General features: G+C 36.9%; 1 protein-coding gene across 2 annotated transcripts in view; it reads left to right on the forward strand.

The window, feature by feature from the left end:
* Positions 1 to 19,328, forward strand: part of LOC126297805 (LMBR1 domain-containing protein 2 homolog) — a 110,670-nt gene that overhangs the window by 61,480 nt on the left and 29,862 nt on the right. For both annotated transcript variants that reach the window (XM_049989010.1, XM_049989011.1), the window contains 2 exons: positions 3,868 to 4,078; positions 12,826 to 13,002. In XM_049989010.1, coding sequence (XP_049844967.1) covers positions 3,868 to 4,078; positions 12,826 to 13,002 — 388 coding nt within the window. The remainder of the gene's footprint in view (positions 1 to 3,867; positions 4,079 to 12,825; positions 13,003 to 19,328) is intronic.

Below are 19,328 nucleotides of genomic sequence, written 5' to 3' on the forward strand. Positions count from 1 at the left end.
CGATGACACAAACAGCTGTGTTTGGAGTGGTACTGTGGCTAGGAAGTGTGGACAGCTGATGAATGATGTTGTATTGTCTTCAATAATGACTCATGGTTCTGCACTATCCTGGATCACCATAGTTGGTGAGTGTGGTGGCAACCTGGTTAGAGGTCCTATTTTTCCAATGTTTTGAAGAGATACAGCAGTTTTACACCTTGGGTCATGTTGTGTGCCAGTAGTGATTGAGGGAACTCTGACTGACAGCATGAAACATTGTAGACATCATGCATACTCATGTGTTACCCCTCATGACTAGGACATTATCACGGTGGCATTTTTGAACAGAACAATGCTTGTCCACACACGACATGTGTTTCCTTGAACTGTTGTAATGCTGAGGAACTCCTGTGGCTAGCAAGATCCCTAGATCTGTCCTTGATAGAATATGTGGAACCAACTTGGATGTCTACTTCATCCCTGTACCAGTACCCATGATATCAAGAATCATTTGCGACAGTTGTGGGCCATCTTGCCTCAGAAGAGGTTACAACAGCTTTGACACCCTTCCCAAGTGAATGAGTACATGTATGCAGTGCAGAGGGGATGCAATGTTACACTGATAAATGTTGTCATACTGCTATTCTGTGTAAATTTGACTCAGTTTTACAGTCACTAAAATAACAATATAAATCCTCTCTGTGCAAGATGTTTCATTGTTTCCTCCTTCCACTCTGGGCGCTTCACTGTTTTTGTCAGGTAATGTAAAATCATGAACAACATAAAGATCGGGAATGTATCATCAAAAATATTTTAATTGAAAAACGACAGGATTTTTGACAAACATTGACATCCACTTTAGTCACTCCAACTTTCAGTCTCTCGTACTCAGCCACATTTTCTGGCTGTTACTAATATTAAAACACTTTTACTTTCTTTTAGAGTACATGCAACCCTTAGCTTGTGATCTGTTCTGTCTATCTCATCCCTAACCTCACCATTCAACCAGATCCAATCACTTGAGTAACGATCTATTCGCGACTGTAGCTTATTTACAATTATAGTGAATCCCTTACACAACATATTTTCCTTTGACTGGATACTATCCTTAGTTTTGCCTCCCTGATCCTCAATACTTCATTTGATTTCAATACTTATTGATTCACTTTCTCTGGAGCTTGTAATATTAGCTTACCAAATCCACTTTCATTTCACTGTTATACACAGCACCATGCAAGACAGTGTTCTTTTCATTATTTGTACTTACCTGTTGGAGGCCTGCTGCTTTCCTCCAAATGCACAAATTCAGTATGCTACTCTACCCCATTCTGTTCCTTTCACTGCATGACCATGACCGCTGCTAACCCATTCCCTGCTGCCTTTCACAGACTGCTGCTTGACAGTGCCACATAGTACAATTAGTAGTTTATCCATGCCAAACTTGCTGTAATTTTCATAGTTCTCAGTGTTTTGCAATATTGCTTTATGCTTCAAAATAACTCTCTTGGAATTCTCATTGTCTGCATTCTTTTCAGATTATTTTCAAGCATGAAGCATGACTTCAGGCATGCGTGCTATTTCATCAAGCATATCCAAAACAGGTCCCCATGTTGTGATGGTTTATCATAACTGTTAGAATGAAAACTCGTAAATACTTTCAGATGAAGGAATAAATGTAAAATTCTAACAAGATGACTGTACGAAGTTGCTGTCTTTGGTTTGGTTCATATTGACAGTGTGTGTAGGGCATGACTAAGGTTTCAGCATGTGTAAATATGAAGATGAAACACTCTCAACTGCTTTTGAGAAAATCAAGTTTGAAAATTTTAGCGAAGCTAATATACTGTGTATGGTTGTTAATATTCAAGTAGTTTGCAGTCAAGCAGGTAACCATATAATTTCTTAAGCACAAGGTCTCTGGATCGAACCTCACTGTCAGTGCTTTTTTTGTTTCCACTTAATTTTAACAACAGATAGTGACTGTAAATTATCAGTATTTAATGATTCATTTATTATTTTCATCATCTTATTGATGGAGAGAAAAAAATTTTTGTAAGGAAATTGGAAATAAAATAAGGGTACATAAGAACTTTGATCAGTATATCTATTTTATTCTATCTATATTTTTGTGTCAAGTATAATGTATAATCTATGAAGTAATGCACAAATCAGGATGATACTGATCATAGAAACATGGAAAAAATAATTAGTGCTACATACAGTGCATGTAATGAATGCCAAATTTTTGCATGTGCATGATTTTTCAATGTGTCTATTGCAAAACAAACTTGGTTTACAGTCCTAAATGGTTCTTGGTCATTAAGGATATCACCAAATATTGCTGCAGACAACTGATGGTTTGTGATTAATTGAATTTTTAGGCAGTCTTCTTTAGAATCCAGCTCTGTATTCTGTTTGACGACGTAAGCACAATTTTGTAGTCATTTTATACGGTTGTTCACCTGCCTGTCAAAATAAATAAAGCTAGGTTGCACCAACATAGTACATTTTGGTGGAATTACTTCAATACTGCACTTCAGCAAACCCTCTGCACCCTGAAAAATTTCGTCATGCAAACTCAGGTGCATTTGTCCGCCCCAAAGATCGAGAAGCAAAAGAAATTTTACTTCTCTTGTGTGTGTCTTCAAGTTGTCAGTTAGAAAATTCTTGCATAATGCTGTTCTGAAGTTGCTGTACTTTGAATGAAAATATCATAGTGTTTTTGTATTTGTGGGTGTGTACCATCAGCTAATATTTTTCACTCTTGATCCAAATTACCCAGTGGTCTCTTCTTTCAAGATAAATAGTATGAAATAATAAATGAATCATTAAATATTGATAATTTGCATAGTAATGATAAATCTGTTGTTAGTATTACCTTATCATGGGGAAAAAAAAGTACTGGCAGCGAGGTTCAATCGAGGGGCCTCATGCTTAAGAAACTAAATGCTCACTCAGTCGGCTGCAGACTCAAATAGTGGCAACCATACAAAGTGTAATAGCACACACAAAATTTTCAAACTCAGTGCTCTCAAAAAGAGTTGAGAGCGGTGTCTTCTTATGTACATATGTTGAAGCCCCACTTCTGCCTTACACACTCTGGCCACTGTCTCCAGCTGGTGTGGCCCAGTTGCCAGACTCACAGTTTTCTGTGGCATATTTGAGGTACACACTTATTTTAATTACTGCAGTGTTTGTGCTTTGGTTGGTTGGTTACTTACTTACTTACTTTCATATTCCATGGATCATTTTGCACAGTAAATCGTCATGATTTGAAACAAGTCATTTTACATTCATATTGCAAATTAATTTATACTTTTATTTGTACTCTAAACATCACCATTTTTTTTTCTTTCTTATAGATTGAATTTGCTTAAGTATTCAGGCAGTTGGTGCTGGGTTCCTTGACTAGCAGAAGGCATTCATTACAGTTCCATACTGTTGCCTAGAGAATGACATATTAGCGCAGATACAAAGGAAATACCAGTAATCAGTGTCTTTGTCCTTGATGCTTCTTCCAGTGTCAGGGGCATTATCTTGTTTCTAAGACCATAGAGTAAATCAACATATTCTGTGATGTCATTAGGAGACCATTGTCAGATTGAAGTAGTTTTCTTATTTGGCAATAACTAACTTGTAAAGGACTTGCTTATAAAAATGACATTGCCATTCAGTTGGTTGCAGATTTATGCGGAGTAGTCGTACTGCTACTGCAAGTACGGCAACTGTAGATTACACAGATTATTCCTGAATACAGGATTGTTTGTAACCTTTGCTTTTCTCATAAGACTGTATATTAGTGTACCTGTGAAACATACATCCTGTTATTAGTGTGTGTCAATAAAGAACAGTGTTAATGAAATTCTGTTATATATAATTTTTTTGCAGTCAGAATCTGAAGACTATTGCATCGTCAGCCAGTAACACATGGGGATTATTTCTGTTAATTCTTCTTCTCGGTTATGCTCTTGTGGCTGTTCCTCGATCACTATGGAATGCGAGTAAGAAAGGCTATTCTCTAAACTATGCATATTTCAAAGCTGGAAAACTGAGTTTAGAGAAGCTGGAAGCTGAAGAAGCACTTGATGATGTTTTGGAGGTTTGTTTCTGCCATTAGATTTTGGAACATTTTTTGTTATTTAGCTATTGAAAGAATGGTGTTATTAAAATAGGAAAGCACATGAAAAGAACTGATTTAATAAAACAAGTTTCTGTGCAATGCCATTATACATAGGCAATATGTTAATATTCATTTTATATATTTATGCAATATATATTTATGTTCAAGATGTTTTTAGCCATTTAAATTAAGGTATCTTCGGTGGATTTAATTTGGGGTGTTCATCTCTCTCTCTCTCTCTCTCTCTCTCTCTCTCTCTCTCTCTATCTATCTATCTATCTATCTATATATATATATATATATATATATATATATATATATATATATATATCCTCTCATTGTAGTAGGTAGAGCAAGAAACAGAAGAAACAGCCTGGCTAAAGACAAAAATTACAATTTTGGGGGTGACCTGGATGGAATAAGAGCAGCAACTTCACACACAAGTGTGAGTTTAGTGGAGATCCTAGAGAACCATGACTAGTCCTAGGTTAACGCTGCTGTGAGCCGTGTGAACACAGAGTTGAGCAGGATGCTGCAGACTGAAATGAGATCTCAATATGAGTTAGTGCCTATTGCTACAATTGGGAGCTGGGGATGCACTAGACATGGCTCACACATTTATGAGCAGATAGAGATAAATTGGCTGAGCTTCTTGCAGAAAATGTATGAGGGTCTACTGTTGCACACAGCAAGATCCCTCTGCCTAGTTAGTTACATGTTCCATTGATCAGTCTCTCAGTAAACCTTTATGATATGAAATTTTTCAAGTGCATAAGAAACGCACACATGAATCAAGGTGTTTCTTTTCTGTCTCTCTTTTTTTCTTTTTCTTTTAAAAGCTTAAAATTTTTATTACCTGCCCAATTCCCTTAAATGGCACAAAATGCATATATTATACCATAGATTTATTTATTCCTATTCAAGAATTCATCTATGGTGTAGAAGGAGTTGTCAAAGACATATGATTTCTATTTACTTTTGAAACTATTACTGCTGTCTGTCAGACTTTTATTTCATCTGGTAGTTTATCGAAAAGTTTTCGAGCAGCATATTTTACCCCTTTCTGTTCCAAGGATAGGTTAAGTAGAGGATAGTGTAAGTCTCTCTTTCTTCCGGTATTATAATCATGAATGTCACTGTTGCTTTTAAACTGGTCCGTGTTGTTGAGAACAAATATCATTACTGAGGAAATGTACTGTGACGCTGTTGTAAGACTTCCTAACCCTTTAAACAGGTGCCTACAAGCTGTGCGACTATGAACTGCACACATTATTCTAGCCACTTTCTTTTGAGTAGTGAATACTTTCTGCCTAAGTGTTGAGTTACTGCCACTGCTGTGGCCGAGCAGTTCTAGGCTCTTCATTCTGGAACCATGTGACTGCTATGGTTGCAGGTTCAAATCCTGCCTCGGTCATGGATGTGTGTGATATCCTTAGGTTCGTTAGGTTTAAGTAGTTAATAATGATATGAATTTATCATGGAATAGATTAAATTTTATTTCAGCATTTGGTTCACCATACATTTCATCCCAGGTCATCTCCTGCAAACTACTCTTAAAAATGCTTGGCTTGGAATCATTAATTATTCTGATTTCTACCAAAAAGTATCTGTTATGGAAGGCACTGTATCCTAAGTATCTGTGCGTCATGATCAGAGAGAGCTTGTTGCTGTCTAGTTTGCTTGTGCTTTCTTTATTTTTTTTAAGTGTTATATCTAGAAAGTTAATTTGATTTTTCAGTTGTGAATTTTTTGTTTCAGTGTATCTTCTTAATGTCAGCATGTAGTTTATAATTTTTGTTTATGCTTCCTCTATTAAGCAGAGGATGTCACCCACACATCTGAATCAGTATAATATGTTGTATTCTTTTGCAACTACCTTTGTATAAATTATTTGTTTGGCATAGTTTAGCTTCATTATAAACAGTACTGATGTGAGTATAAAAATATAAAAATAAAATTTCCTGAAACTGGGGATCCCATTGGTAATCCATCATCTTGTGTAAATAAAACTCATTGTTTGACTGGAAGTACTTCTGTTCCTATACAAGCTGTACTAATGTCTTCAGATTTTTTGTCCTGTGAAATCTATTGTTTCTGTTACTGGTATACTGGAATACATGGTTTCTGTATCGAATTAGAGGAATATTAATGTGTATGGAATTCTTATATATTTTGTATTTGTATAAACCTTGTAGTGTCTTTAGAGGTTCTGTCTTCTTGGACTTGAAAGTTTCAGACAGCAGTTTTAAGTGCAAGTTGTAAGTGGGAGGCTTTCCAGAAGTTTGCTGTGGGTCTGACTGGGCTGTTTGGCATCTGAATTTTTTGGTTGCCGTCGGAGGACAGGTGCAGGATTATTCTGTATCAGTTGTCTTCTTTCTGTGTTATCCAGTATGTTGTCTATATTTTCAAGTGAGTTATGTATGGTTGTCTGGAATCTGTTTGTTAGGTCAGATATTTAATTTTGTAGTATTCTTTTGTGAAATGAATTCTTGTGCTTTATTAATGTATTGTACTTCATCTAGTAGTACTACTGTGTTCCTCTTGTCTGCTTTTGAACTGAATGTGGAATTGCATCTACTTGCCATTTGTGCTGGACCTGTTGGAACCACTTCAGCACTGACTGATGAGGCAACACCTAAGCAGTTACACTGAACCCGTGTAATTTTTTTTTAAGGGAACAGCAGTTCTCATTAGATATCAACAACTTCTGCCATTTGTTAGGCAGAATTGAAGTAAGAATAGAATGGTGCATGAGGAATTGAAGTTTCAGTTAGGTACATTATATTTATACCAAAGTTACTTTGATTTTCCTCGTATTACTTTCTAAGATCTGAGAAATCAATTTATATGGTGATGTGACACTTATACACAATAGTGGACATCTGCAAGAGCTACACAAGTTATCCATGGGTTGAACTTTCATAATCCTGTCTTTTTGTGTGCAACTTTGTAATTCAGGATCAGCAACATTTTAGTGTTTAATGTTATGTGTTTGTTCATGGAAATCTCATCTGTACCGTAGTCCTGTGTAACATAAAGTAGCATATTTGAAATATATTTGCTATGATTTAGCTGCCATATATCCTAATGTGATTTGGTGCTAAAGATTTCAACAGAACTGTTCTATAAAATACAAGACTGCCAGCCAATCTTAAGAATATTTTGTAAGTATTTGCCTGGTGTTATCCATATGCCTATTAAAAAAAACATCATTTTTATAAGATTCAGCTACTTCCTTCTTTTTAGCATGTTAACTAACAAGTTCTGATTATCACCAAAGTGTCATTGTTGCTGATTTTTTTATTGTTATAAGAAAGAAAAATAAAACATTACACAACTAACCTGGAATGAGGAAAAGTATGTGAGTTCTTCAAAGTAGTACGCATTTGGATGTGGTGTCCATGAATATTCTTATTTCACAGATGACATTTGTATCAAAGCATTTGAACACTGCTTCCTGTGATGGAACATCAAATGGTGATGGTCTTTCATTGCAAATTCCACTTACTCTTTTACTTTGCCTTTCAAAGGTACATGGATACCACCTTTGAGGTTGGCATTTTTCTCATTGTATTGGTTCTTTTTGCTTCATAAACAGAATTAAAAATGATATGTGAACACCTCTTCTGTTTACTTTTTAGTAGTGCAATATTTTGCAACCCCCCAATGGTCCAGTAATGTGAAATACCTGATAAACTTTACCTTTTTGTCATTACGTACAGCCTTTCATTGTTATGCATTTGTACATGCATGTGCTAAATTTGTATTGGTAGATGTTTTTAGTTAATGAATATAATTTTATGATAGGTTGCAATGACAAGATGTTTAAAATGAAATACTTCATTTTTGAGAGATACCTAAGCTAAGTTGTTTGTTATGCTGAAAGTATACATTATGTGATCAGAAGTATCCGGACATCCCCAAAAATATACGTTTTTCATATTAGGTGCATTGTGTTGCCACCTACTGCCAGGTACGCCGTATCAGCAACCTCATTAGTCATTAAATATTGTCAGAGAGCAGCATGGGGACCTCCATGGAACTCTTGGACTTTAAACGTGGTCAGGTGATTGGGCGTCACTTGGGTCGTATGTTTGTACGCGGGATTTCCACACTCCTAAACCTCCCTAGGTCCACTATCTCCAATGTGATAGTGAAGTGGAAATGTGAAGGGACACATACAGCACAAAAGCATACAGACCGACCTCGTCTGTTGGCTGACACAGACTGCTGACAGTTGAAGTGGGTCGTAATGTGTAACAGGCAGACATCTATCCAGACCATGACACAGGAATTCCAAAGTGCATCAAGATCCACTGCAAGTACAATGACAGTTAGGCAGGAGGTGAGAAAACTTGGATTTCATGGTCAAGCGGCAGCTCTTAAGCTACACATCACAGCGGTAAATGCCGAACGAGGCCTTGCATGGTGTAAGGAGCATAAACATTGGATGACTGAACAGTGAAAAAACGTTGTGTGGAGTGACAAATCATTGTTTCCAATGTGGTGATCTGATGACAGGGTGTGGGTATGGTGAACACCCGGTGAACGTCATCTGCCAGCGTGTGTAGTGCCAACAGTAAAATTTGGAGGCAGTTGTGTTATGGTGTGGTTGTGTTCTTCATGGAGGGGGCTTGCACCCCTTGTTGTTTAGCATGGCACTATCACAGCACAGACCTTTGTTGATGTTTTAAGCACCTTCTTGCTTCCCACTGTTGAAGAGCAATTCGAGGATGGTGATTGCATCTTTCAACACGATCGATCACCTGTTCATAATGCACGGCCTGTGGCAGAATGGTTACACGACAATAAAATTCCTGTAATGGACTGGCCTGCACAGAGTCCTGATGAGAATCCTATAGAACACCTTTTGGATGTTTTGGAATGCCGACTTTGTGCCAGGCCTCATCTGCTGACATCAATACCTCTCCTCAGTACAGCACTCAGTCAAGAATTGGCTGCCATTCCCCAAGAAACCTTCCAGCACCTGATTGAACGTATGCCTGTGAGAGTGGAAGCTGTCATCAAGGCTAATGAAGTTGTTCTTTTGTTTATTGTTAGGATTGTGCATTTCTTAAGAAACAGATTTTCCAAGACAACTGCATACCTCAATATACTTCATTATTTTTAACAATAACATTATGTTCCCTATGCAAGAGGAATCAGAATTGGAATTTTATTGTCTCGTGGCATATATATATATCACTGATTTGAAGTACAGGAGACTTGTCAATATAAATAATGTACCAGATACACATACAATGTGTCAAACTGGAAAAAAAACACAATCTTAATTTATAAAAACCATTACAAGTTTGTTTTATTACTCTGCAAAAAAATCATTGTCATTTAAAAATTCAATGAGTGAATAATATTTTTGCACTAGGATGGCAAATAATTTTATCTTCAGTAAACCTAGTTCCATACTATGAAAGTTTTTCATTTTTTTATTTTATTATAAATTTTCATTACCTTGTATTGAGGCATGCCAATGGCCTTGCCACAGTGGTAACACTGGTTCCCATCAGATCACTGAAGTTAAGCGCTGTCAGACTGGGCTAGCACTTGGATGGGTGACAATCCGGTCTGCCGAGTGCTGTTGGCAAGTGAGGTGCACTCAGCCCTTGTTAGGCAAACTGAGGAGTTACTTGATGTAGAAGTAGTGGCTCTGGTGTTGTAAACTGACATATGGCCGGGAGAGTGGTGTGCTGACTACATGTCCCTCCATATCTGTATCCAGTGACGCCTGTGGTCTGAGGATGGCACGGTAGCCGGTCGGTACTGTTGGGCCTTCCAAGCCCTGTTCGGCAGAGTTAAGTTTTTTTAGTTTTATGTATTGAAGAGTCTGAGAGTTGACTTTTAGTCTATGAGATAACAACATGGAATTATCTTTGTTTCTTGTGTCATACAATGTTTTATAAATAATTCTGGATAGGTATAACCAAAGAAAAAAGTTCATAAATGTAAATAATGGACTAGTCAAAATTTTTAAAGCATTGAATAAAGGTCAACATGACACTCTAGGCTTAATATTACACATATTTCTAATGATAGTTTTTTGAAGTAATAATATTCCATTTAAACTACTTGCATTCCTCTAAAAGATTATTCCACATTTTACAATACATTCATTTAATACTTTCCTAGTGTCCATTTCACTTGCCTAGGACAATATTATCATTGTGAATGCGAGAATGTTTAGCTTATTTGCAAAGTAGCTTATAGGAGAAGACCAGGATAAATTTTTTCTAAAAATATCCCCAGGAATTTGACAGATTCTGCTTCCCTAAGTTGTGGCTATTTTGGAGCTCACTTGATTCTGATTGTTTGGTCTTAAACTGTGTAAGCTGGTTGTTGTTTAATCTGTTTACATCACACCATTGTTCTAAACTATTTAGGGTGTCGGTGACAGTTGGAGGGGGGGGGGGGGGGGGGGGGGGAGGGGAGATTTGTTATGTGGTCTCATCTCTGATAAGTACAGATGTGATATCTGCAAGTAAAATTGAGTGGAATGTTATACTTAGAGATAAAGCATTTACATAAAATAAAAACAGGACTCGCCCTAAGATGGAACCTCCTGGGACTCCTTGTGAAATAATTTTCCATTCTGAGTAACAGTTTCCTGTACCTGACGTTACAACTACTACCCTTTGCATTCTGTCTGTTAAATATGGTTTGAACCATTTCAATGCACTACCATTTATTCTGTATCTTTCTAATTTATGTAACAGTAGAGAGTGGTTTACCAGTTGTGTTGGTAAGGTCACAGAAAATTCCTGTGACTTTTTGAGATTTGTGCAGAGATAAGAAACTTTTCTGAACAAATTTGTCAATGGCATGTGTTGTATTCTTCCTTTCCTTGAAGCCGAATTGGTTTAATGTGATGATATTGGATTTTGCCATGAAATTTGAATTTTGATAGCAACAACTTTTTCGAATATTTTTTATAATCCTGGAAGAAGACTTACTGCTCAGTAGTTTCCTACATCATCCTTTAAGCGTTTCTTGACTAATGGCTTTGCAGCTATGTACTTCAGAGCATCTGGGAAACATCCTTCTGCAAATGACTGGTTTATTATTTCAGATGGGGTCCTGATGATATACTAGAAACTATTTTAATTACTGTAGTGGGTATTTCATCACACCCAGTCAGATTTTTAATTTTAAAGGAGACTCCTACTTTTTCTACATCTTTAGCTGTAATCCATCCAAATTTAGTTAGAACTTGCCTGTTTTCATGATTGAAACTCCTCCCGAAAAACTCCTCCCTGTCGGAGGTCCGAGTTCTCCCTTGAGCATTGTATGTGTGTGTGTGTGTGTGTGTGTGTGTGTGTGTGTGTGTGTGTGTGTCTCGTCCTTAGTGTAAGTTAGATTAAGTAGTGTGTAAGCCTAGGGGCTGATGACCTCAGCAGTTTGGTCCCATAGTACTTACCACAAATTTCCAGTTTCCTGATTGCATCCAAAGGGTTGGACATTACCTAGGGACTCGTGTGCATCAGCATCTGATTTTGATACATTTATAAAAAATTCATTGAAATATTCTGATATTTCTGAAGGATTATAAACATACTTGGATCTACAAATATTGTTCCTAGACTGTTATACAGTTCTCTGACTCTACTGTTTATTTTTTCTATATGTTTGTCACTCAGTGATCTTCTATGGATAATGCCATTTACTGCCTCTGTTGATTCTAGAAATACATTTTTTGCTGTTGTGATCACATTTCTTGTTTCATTGATGTTGTCTTCTTCACTGTAGCCTTGAAGGGAATTTGTCCCTACACAGATAAAAACTGCTTTGTAATTTGCATTACAATTTACACTTAGCATTAACCTATGTTTTGCTTAAAGAACATTTTTCAGATGCTTATTTAATTGATGTGTTCTTATCCCTGGGTAAACATGGATTGTGCAGCTTGGAACCACTACAGTTTTAGGCATAGAATCTCCGATTATTAGAAATTCATTTTTTGGCTCTATGTTCAGTACTGTGTGTTCTATTTTTGCAGTTTATGTTGGTGCATTTATTTTTGTCTGTCCGTTGTGTATGCTGTTCGCTATTTGTAGTTTTACATTTCAAGCGAGGATCTGTCATATTATGTATTCACATGTTTTTGTAGTTATGTTTCATCACTGTATTTGTATTTTCATCAGTATACGAGTTTTTTTTTCTTTCTTTTGTTTTTGAGTCTTGCATCGTCTTCTTTCAAGGAATGTATTTCATCTTTAAGAACGTTAGTGTGTCTGTTCAGCAAATTGATGATTTTGGTTTTAGAGTTCCCTGTGCTCATCAACTCTACCATGTTCATCACACTCAAATGCATGACATGACCAAGGAAACTCATCATTTAAAAATTTTAAGTTGGCTTTCAAGCACTTCTCATGAAACCAAAAGTTACGCTTCATACATAATACACCTTTCAAGGCATGTATCCACATACCTTGCAGGCTAAACTATTATACTTAAGTTGTTCTGTGGAGAACAAAGTGTCACTGCACTGATCTGTCGGCCCAATCTTTCCCCCTCGACTATAATTGTTTAGTATATAAGGGATCTCTTCCACTGTCTATATTTATGGTCGTTGGTTTGGGTTGTACTTAATTTATGTTTCTTATGAATTGCAGTTCTGTAAATAAAGAGCAGTTGTTTTTAATATAGTTTTGTTTCTTATATCATCAGCTGATGAATGAAAATATTTATTAATTCAATTTATTGTGTTACAGACACTTTTGGGTGTTAAAATGTCAGTAACACCAGGGCATCCATCATATAAAAATGTAGAAACTATTCTCCAAAAGCTTCCAATGGAACTCCAGGACCGTATGTGTCGTAGGCAACTTCCTGATGATGCCCCACTTGATACACCATCTGAAAAAGCATTGGTTAGACTTCACAGACAGGTAATATATATTGTTACTATAATGAATATTTAAATGCTGCTTATGATATGTGGCCCTAATACTCTGGACACTCACAGCTGTTGATTCCAAATCTGTCATAAGTGTAACTAATAGTATGTTGAACTTCCTTTTGCTACTTTTATAGTGTTTAATCTTCTATTCATCCCAAAGGTGCATGTTGTCATTCAGCTTTGGGCTTAGAGTATAGTGCTCCATCAACTCTGATCAGTTATCTTTTATGCCCAAATCAATGCTGCTTTCTTCAGGCACAGACACAGAAAAGGCCTGATTCCAAAATTCTGGCACAAGTTGAAAACGTAATACTGTCTAAAAATGTTTTTGTAAATATCAGTGTTCATTTTGTTGCTGACCAAAACAATTAATGATCCCAGACCTGGAAGTACAGCTCATGGCAATCACATCCCTTTTCAGAAGTTCCACTGTTACTACAAGTAAATCTATTGGCTGAGCATTTTCCACATAGTACCATCTGAATGCCACATCAAATACAATTACTCATGTAAATTTGCATCTGCATAAAAGCCACCATATGGTACATGTCAAAGGGTACCACTACGAGTCATAGCCTTTCCTTTTGCACTAACAAATGGAACCAGTGAAAAACAACTGTCTGCATGCCTCCACATGAACCCTAATTTCTCTTAGCTTCTCTTTGCAGTCCTTACACAAAAAGTATGTTGGTGGCAACAGAATCATTCTGCAGTCAGCTGCAAATATTTGTGTTCTACATTTTTCTCGGTAGTGTTTCATGAAACATGTAACCTTCAACTACTCTCAAGACCAATGAGGGCACTGAATTTAACACCTACAGTGTTGTCCAACATTCATTCTCATGATCTTTTGGCACTAAAGCATTAGCTCGACTACAAAATCTGAGTCTTGTCACCTCTGTTACTGACATGTGCACTTGTGGTGCATCAGAAATCTTCAGCTATAATTGGCAATGATGTCTGGTGTTTGGTATAAATAGAACACTTTTGGGTTTGGAGATTGATACAGTCAGTTTCTTGGTCATGTCAGAGAATTGTGTTAAGTGCTTCCCTCTCATTCTCATTTCTCAAGAACATCAATTAGTGATCATGTGGAGTTTGCTCAGCTAATTATCTGAATTAACCACAGTCTCATCATGTTTGTTGCTTCCTAACTAGATAGCAACATTATTATGTAAATAGATATCTGTTTTTTTGTGCAAAAAGAAACAAGGAGTACAGTGTACTGTATGTGCTGAGTATGTTCTAGTTGAAGACACTGAAGAAACATGACTACAATAGAAGACAAAAATGAATCTCAAACTTTTATGATCATTCATTTAACTTCATTTCCTATTAGGTCCTGTAAATTGTATAACAAAATAAATTATTTCACATTAGACCAATTACTTGCAGTCTCCTTCACTACATGATTAATATTTTGTCATTTGAAACTTGGTTGCTGTGTTCACTCATTAAGTTTCAACACCTCTCTTCACCAAGGGAATCTAGTTCATTCCTGGTATTATGATGATGATGATGATGATGATGATGATGATGATGATCATCATCATCATCTCAACCTGCTTCTTTTTCCCTTCTGTTCCAAACCCATACTGTCTTCATCTCTCTCTCTCTCTCTCTCTCTCTCTCTCTCTCTCTCTGACTGAAAATATCTGAACACCAATTTGTAACATAGAATCGACCAATAGATATCATGAGGTGTGGATGCATCAGTATAAAAGGAGTCAGGGAGTACTGTATTGTTGGTAAAGAAACAGCAACAGTAGTCAGGAGAGCTCAGTAACTTTGAATGTGGACTACTCATTGGACATCAACTGGTGCTAACAAATTCATCAGACACATTTCAACCCTTTTAAAGTTACCCATAACTAAGCCAAGACCAGGCAGATCTCGTGTACTGATGGACAGGGGCAAATGAGCATTGCACAGAGTGGTTGTAAAATTTGCATGAAATCAGCAGAAGGGACCACTTCTGACTTTGTGTGCACAGTAACTGTTTGTGGGGTGCCAAAAAGAATGTGGTAAAATGGTCAAGCAGCTCCTCATATCCAACACGTTTCTGTAGTCATTGCTAACAAAGGGACACTCCCAAATGACATTAAATGATCTTGATGAAACTTGGTGGTAGTGTAGAGGGAGCAAAATTATGAAATACTTTTTTTTGTGCCCAGTCTCACCTTTAAGGGGTAAAACACACCCCAAAATGTAAATTGGCACTTTAGGTTTAGATGTAATATCATCAAAACAATGATATGTGTTAAAGATGTTTTTCTTATAAAAGCTGATATATAATTAATTTTTTTGAAAACTGTATAATCAGCTCTCATAATAAATTGAATTTTGCAAAATACCCCACCACCATTAATTAATTTAAAAAAATGAAAACTTTTGTTAAAACATAAATTTATAAAGCTTTCAAGCTCTGTGCAAAGCTGGTTTCTGAAATACCATCTTTGGAAAATAAACTGTACACAATGTGCTGTCTGAGTATTTTCAATGTACCCAATTAAAATATCAGAATATTCCTTACTACTCTAATGATCTATTTTACTTATATTTGTTTTATGTTTTAAATTGTTATTTTATATTTTACATTTAGGTTTTTATGTTTTTATTTTACTGTTTCACATATGTTAATTGAAAATAGTAAGTAACTCATTATTATAAAACGAGAAGGAAAGTTGCTACTCACCATATAGCATAGATACTGAGCTGCATTAGGCACAATAAAAAGATTCACACAATCATAGCTTTCGGCCATTAAGGCCTTTGTCAGCAGCGCGCGCACACACACACACACACACACACACACACACACACACACACACACACCTGCGCTCGCGCGTGCACGCAACTTGCACACACATCTGCAGTCTCAGAGAGCTGAAACTACCACTTTCCTTCCCGTATTGCTACATTCCGTCCTGGATTTTCCATTGTTTGATTAACTCATTATTATACTAGAAAATAATTACAGTAATGATAATCTGTAATATTTTTTTACACAATAGACATCAAGTGAATGAAATATCTTTTGCATAGTATACACGATGGAGAAGAAATATTAAACAAAATTCAGTAGCATTTCAAACTGTCATGGGTGATCCTCTGAATATCCTGATTTGTATCAGGCATATTTCAGTACATTGCTAAGCCTTGGCAAAGACAATTAATTATGTGCTAATGACTGCAACTTGATTATATTGTTTCTCAAGCTGTGGTTGACATAATCATTCAACAGAACTAGATCTAAAAATCTTCTCACAAAGTTCTTCCAACTTCGAAAGCTGTATACCTCCCACGGCTGTCCCTGTGCCATCGAGCCCTTTGGGACCACCTGAAGTACAAGCTCCTTGTCCTCAGATACAATGCTCTAAACAATTCTTTCACATTGACAATCACAAAACTGTAACAATAATACAGATATTTCTCGATTGCTGGGAAAGAAAACACCTTTGAGATATCTTTTGACCTGTACAGTATTTACAATATTGCAGTGCCTGTGTTGTTCTGAAGTATGTTGTAATGTTCCTTCAGATAATTGAGTGATGAAAATAAAGTTACTTCCATTTGTCATCAACCATGTGTGTACAACTTTCACTTGTACATTTGTTATATATATTTTCTTACCTTTAAATTGAAAATCACTTGTCTGGTGTCAGTGGATAAATACGGTATTGCAATGTGTCTGTTGTGTAGAAGTATGGTGTATGTTCCTTCAGACTTGCATGTCCCACGAAAATGACTTTCAATTAAAAGGTCTCCCCTGTACAGAAATATACATAATTAATGTAAGAGTGCTGGTTGTAGACACAGTTGGCGACATATGGAAGTTTGGGTCTGGCTTTGAGTCATGCTTGCATAGCCTAATGGTAAGGTGACCACTTGCAGTAAGCAGTAAATCCACAAGCCAAGTGAGAGGTACTGGGACTGTTACCCAGCGTCTCCACCAGAATAATGTCACAAAGAAGAGGGTGTAATTAGCTGAATGATGAACACTAACTTTACTTAACAAAGGTTTATTCAGCACTTGCACATACAAGAGCACATAGTGAACTGCCTCTGGCCAGAACACGTAAGTATATATACAGTTACAGAACATTCCAGTACAATGATTCTTGATATTTGTGGATACTTCTAGAATGTACTCGAACTTAATATAGAAATTATAATTTTACAGTTGAGGTAAGTTTTGAACTCGCAAACCTCCATTCAAAAGTCTAGTATTATAACCACTACACCACAGTTTCTGCGACGTTAGAATCTTTGCACAGAGATAAACCACTGGTGCGACATTACTCATCACAGGACGACTGCCTACCATCTGCAGACTAACAGGCTTACTGAATGTCTTAATAAGACCTTGGCCGACATGGTACCAATGTTCATCATTGTTGAGCAGAGCAACTGGGATGAGGTACTACCTTTTGTGACTTTTGTGTACAATACCGCCAAATAAGAAACCACAGGATTTACGCCATTTTTCCTGGTGCATGGGTGTGAGGCGACTACGATGATGATGGACACTGTGTTTCCATTACATCCTGGTGATGTGGACGACAACTACATTGGCCAGGTGTTAATCAGAGCTGAGGAAGCTCAGCAGTTAGCTCGACTCTGCATGCTGCAGGCTGAAGACAACGATTGCCAAAGGTATGACGCAAGCCACCTCCGTGTTGTCTACCAGCCTGATGGCATTGTCTGGATCTTATTGCCTGTTTGGAAGGTTGGTCTCTCTGAGAAACTCCTCAGGCGGTACTTTAGACCTTATAAGGTTGTAAGACAGTTGTCTGATGTTACTTATGAAGTTGAAGATTTTGAGCCCGAGACAAGACGACGAAAGATCAGAGATACGGTCCACGTACTTCGAATGAAGTCCTATAAGGATCCTGCAACCCAGGGTAAATTTGAAGCTCCAGCAACAGGAATGAATGTAAAATAACAATTTAAATTTAAACAAATATAAGTAAAATAGATATGAATGTTCAGATATTTGAAATAGATATGTGGAAAATACTCACAATGCATTTTGTACAGCTTATTTTTCCAAAAATGAACGTATGTAGTTTGAAAACTTTATTAATTTATGTTGAAATAAGAGTTTTTATCTTAAAAATTAATTAATGATGATGAGATATTTTGCAAAATTTCAAATTATTTCAGAAGTTACTTGTCAACTTTTACATGATTTTTTTTATTTGTCATCATTTTGAAGATATTCCCTCTAAACCTAATATGCCAAATTATCTTTAGGGGTGTTTTTTACCACGTAAAAATGAAATTGGCCACAAACAAAAAGTATGTATCACACTCGTTTGCTCCTCCACACACCTTCCAAGTTTCATCAAGATCATTTGAAACAGGCTTAGTGAATTATTACTAAGGGAAAAAGATACCAAAGATGAGCTGTATTATGAAGATCAAATAATGCCCCAAAGAACCATTCTGTATCTGAATGGCACGTTTGACAAACCAGAGGAACATCTGTGAGGAACAAGAAAAATTACTGTAGTACAGAATTATGCTCAGATGTTGGAGCCGGCCGCGGTGGTCTCGCGGTTCTAGGCGCGCAGTCCGGAACCGTGCGACTGCTACGGTCGCAGGTTCGAATCCTGCCCGGGGCATTGATGTGTGTAATGTCCTTAGGTTAGTTCTCGGGGACTGATGACCACAGCAGTTGAGTCCCATAGTGCTCAGAGCCATTTGAACCATTTTCAGATGTTGGATGGATGCCCAGAAGTTAATAGAGATGCAAACAGTACTATCTTCATTATAAAAATGGCTTACAAAGCTTTATAGATGGTGATGTAACTTTACCGTCTTTGTTATAAAAATGAGTTTTCCTCATGTACTGTCTACATATACAAAAAAAATTTCGATGTATTTTATAGAAATGTGTAATACGATGAATCTGTGTGGAAATCCTTGTTAAGTAAATGTACTTAAACTGTATTACACACTGCAGATATCTTTGAATAACATTTATAAAACTTATGTCATGAAGTACACTCCTGGAAATTGAAATAAGAACACCGTGAATTCATTGTCCCAGGAAGGGGAAACTTTATTGACACATTCCTGGGGTCAGATACATCACATGATCACACTGACAGAAACACAGGCACATAGACACAGGCTACAGAGCATGCACAATGTCGGCACTAGTACAGTGTATATCCACCTTTCGCAGCAATGCAGGCTGCTATTCTCCCATGGAGACGATCGTAGAGATGCTGGATGTAGTCCTGTGGAACGGCTTGCCATGCCATTTCCACCTGGTGCCTCAGTTGGACCAGCGTTCGTGCTGGACGT

The sequence above is a fragment of the Schistocerca gregaria genome, chromosome X (genome assembly GCF_023897955.1).
Source record: "Schistocerca gregaria isolate iqSchGreg1 chromosome X, iqSchGreg1.2, whole genome shotgun sequence".
In the NCBI taxonomy this organism is placed as follows: Eukaryota; Metazoa; Arthropoda; class Insecta; order Orthoptera; family Acrididae; genus Schistocerca; species Schistocerca gregaria.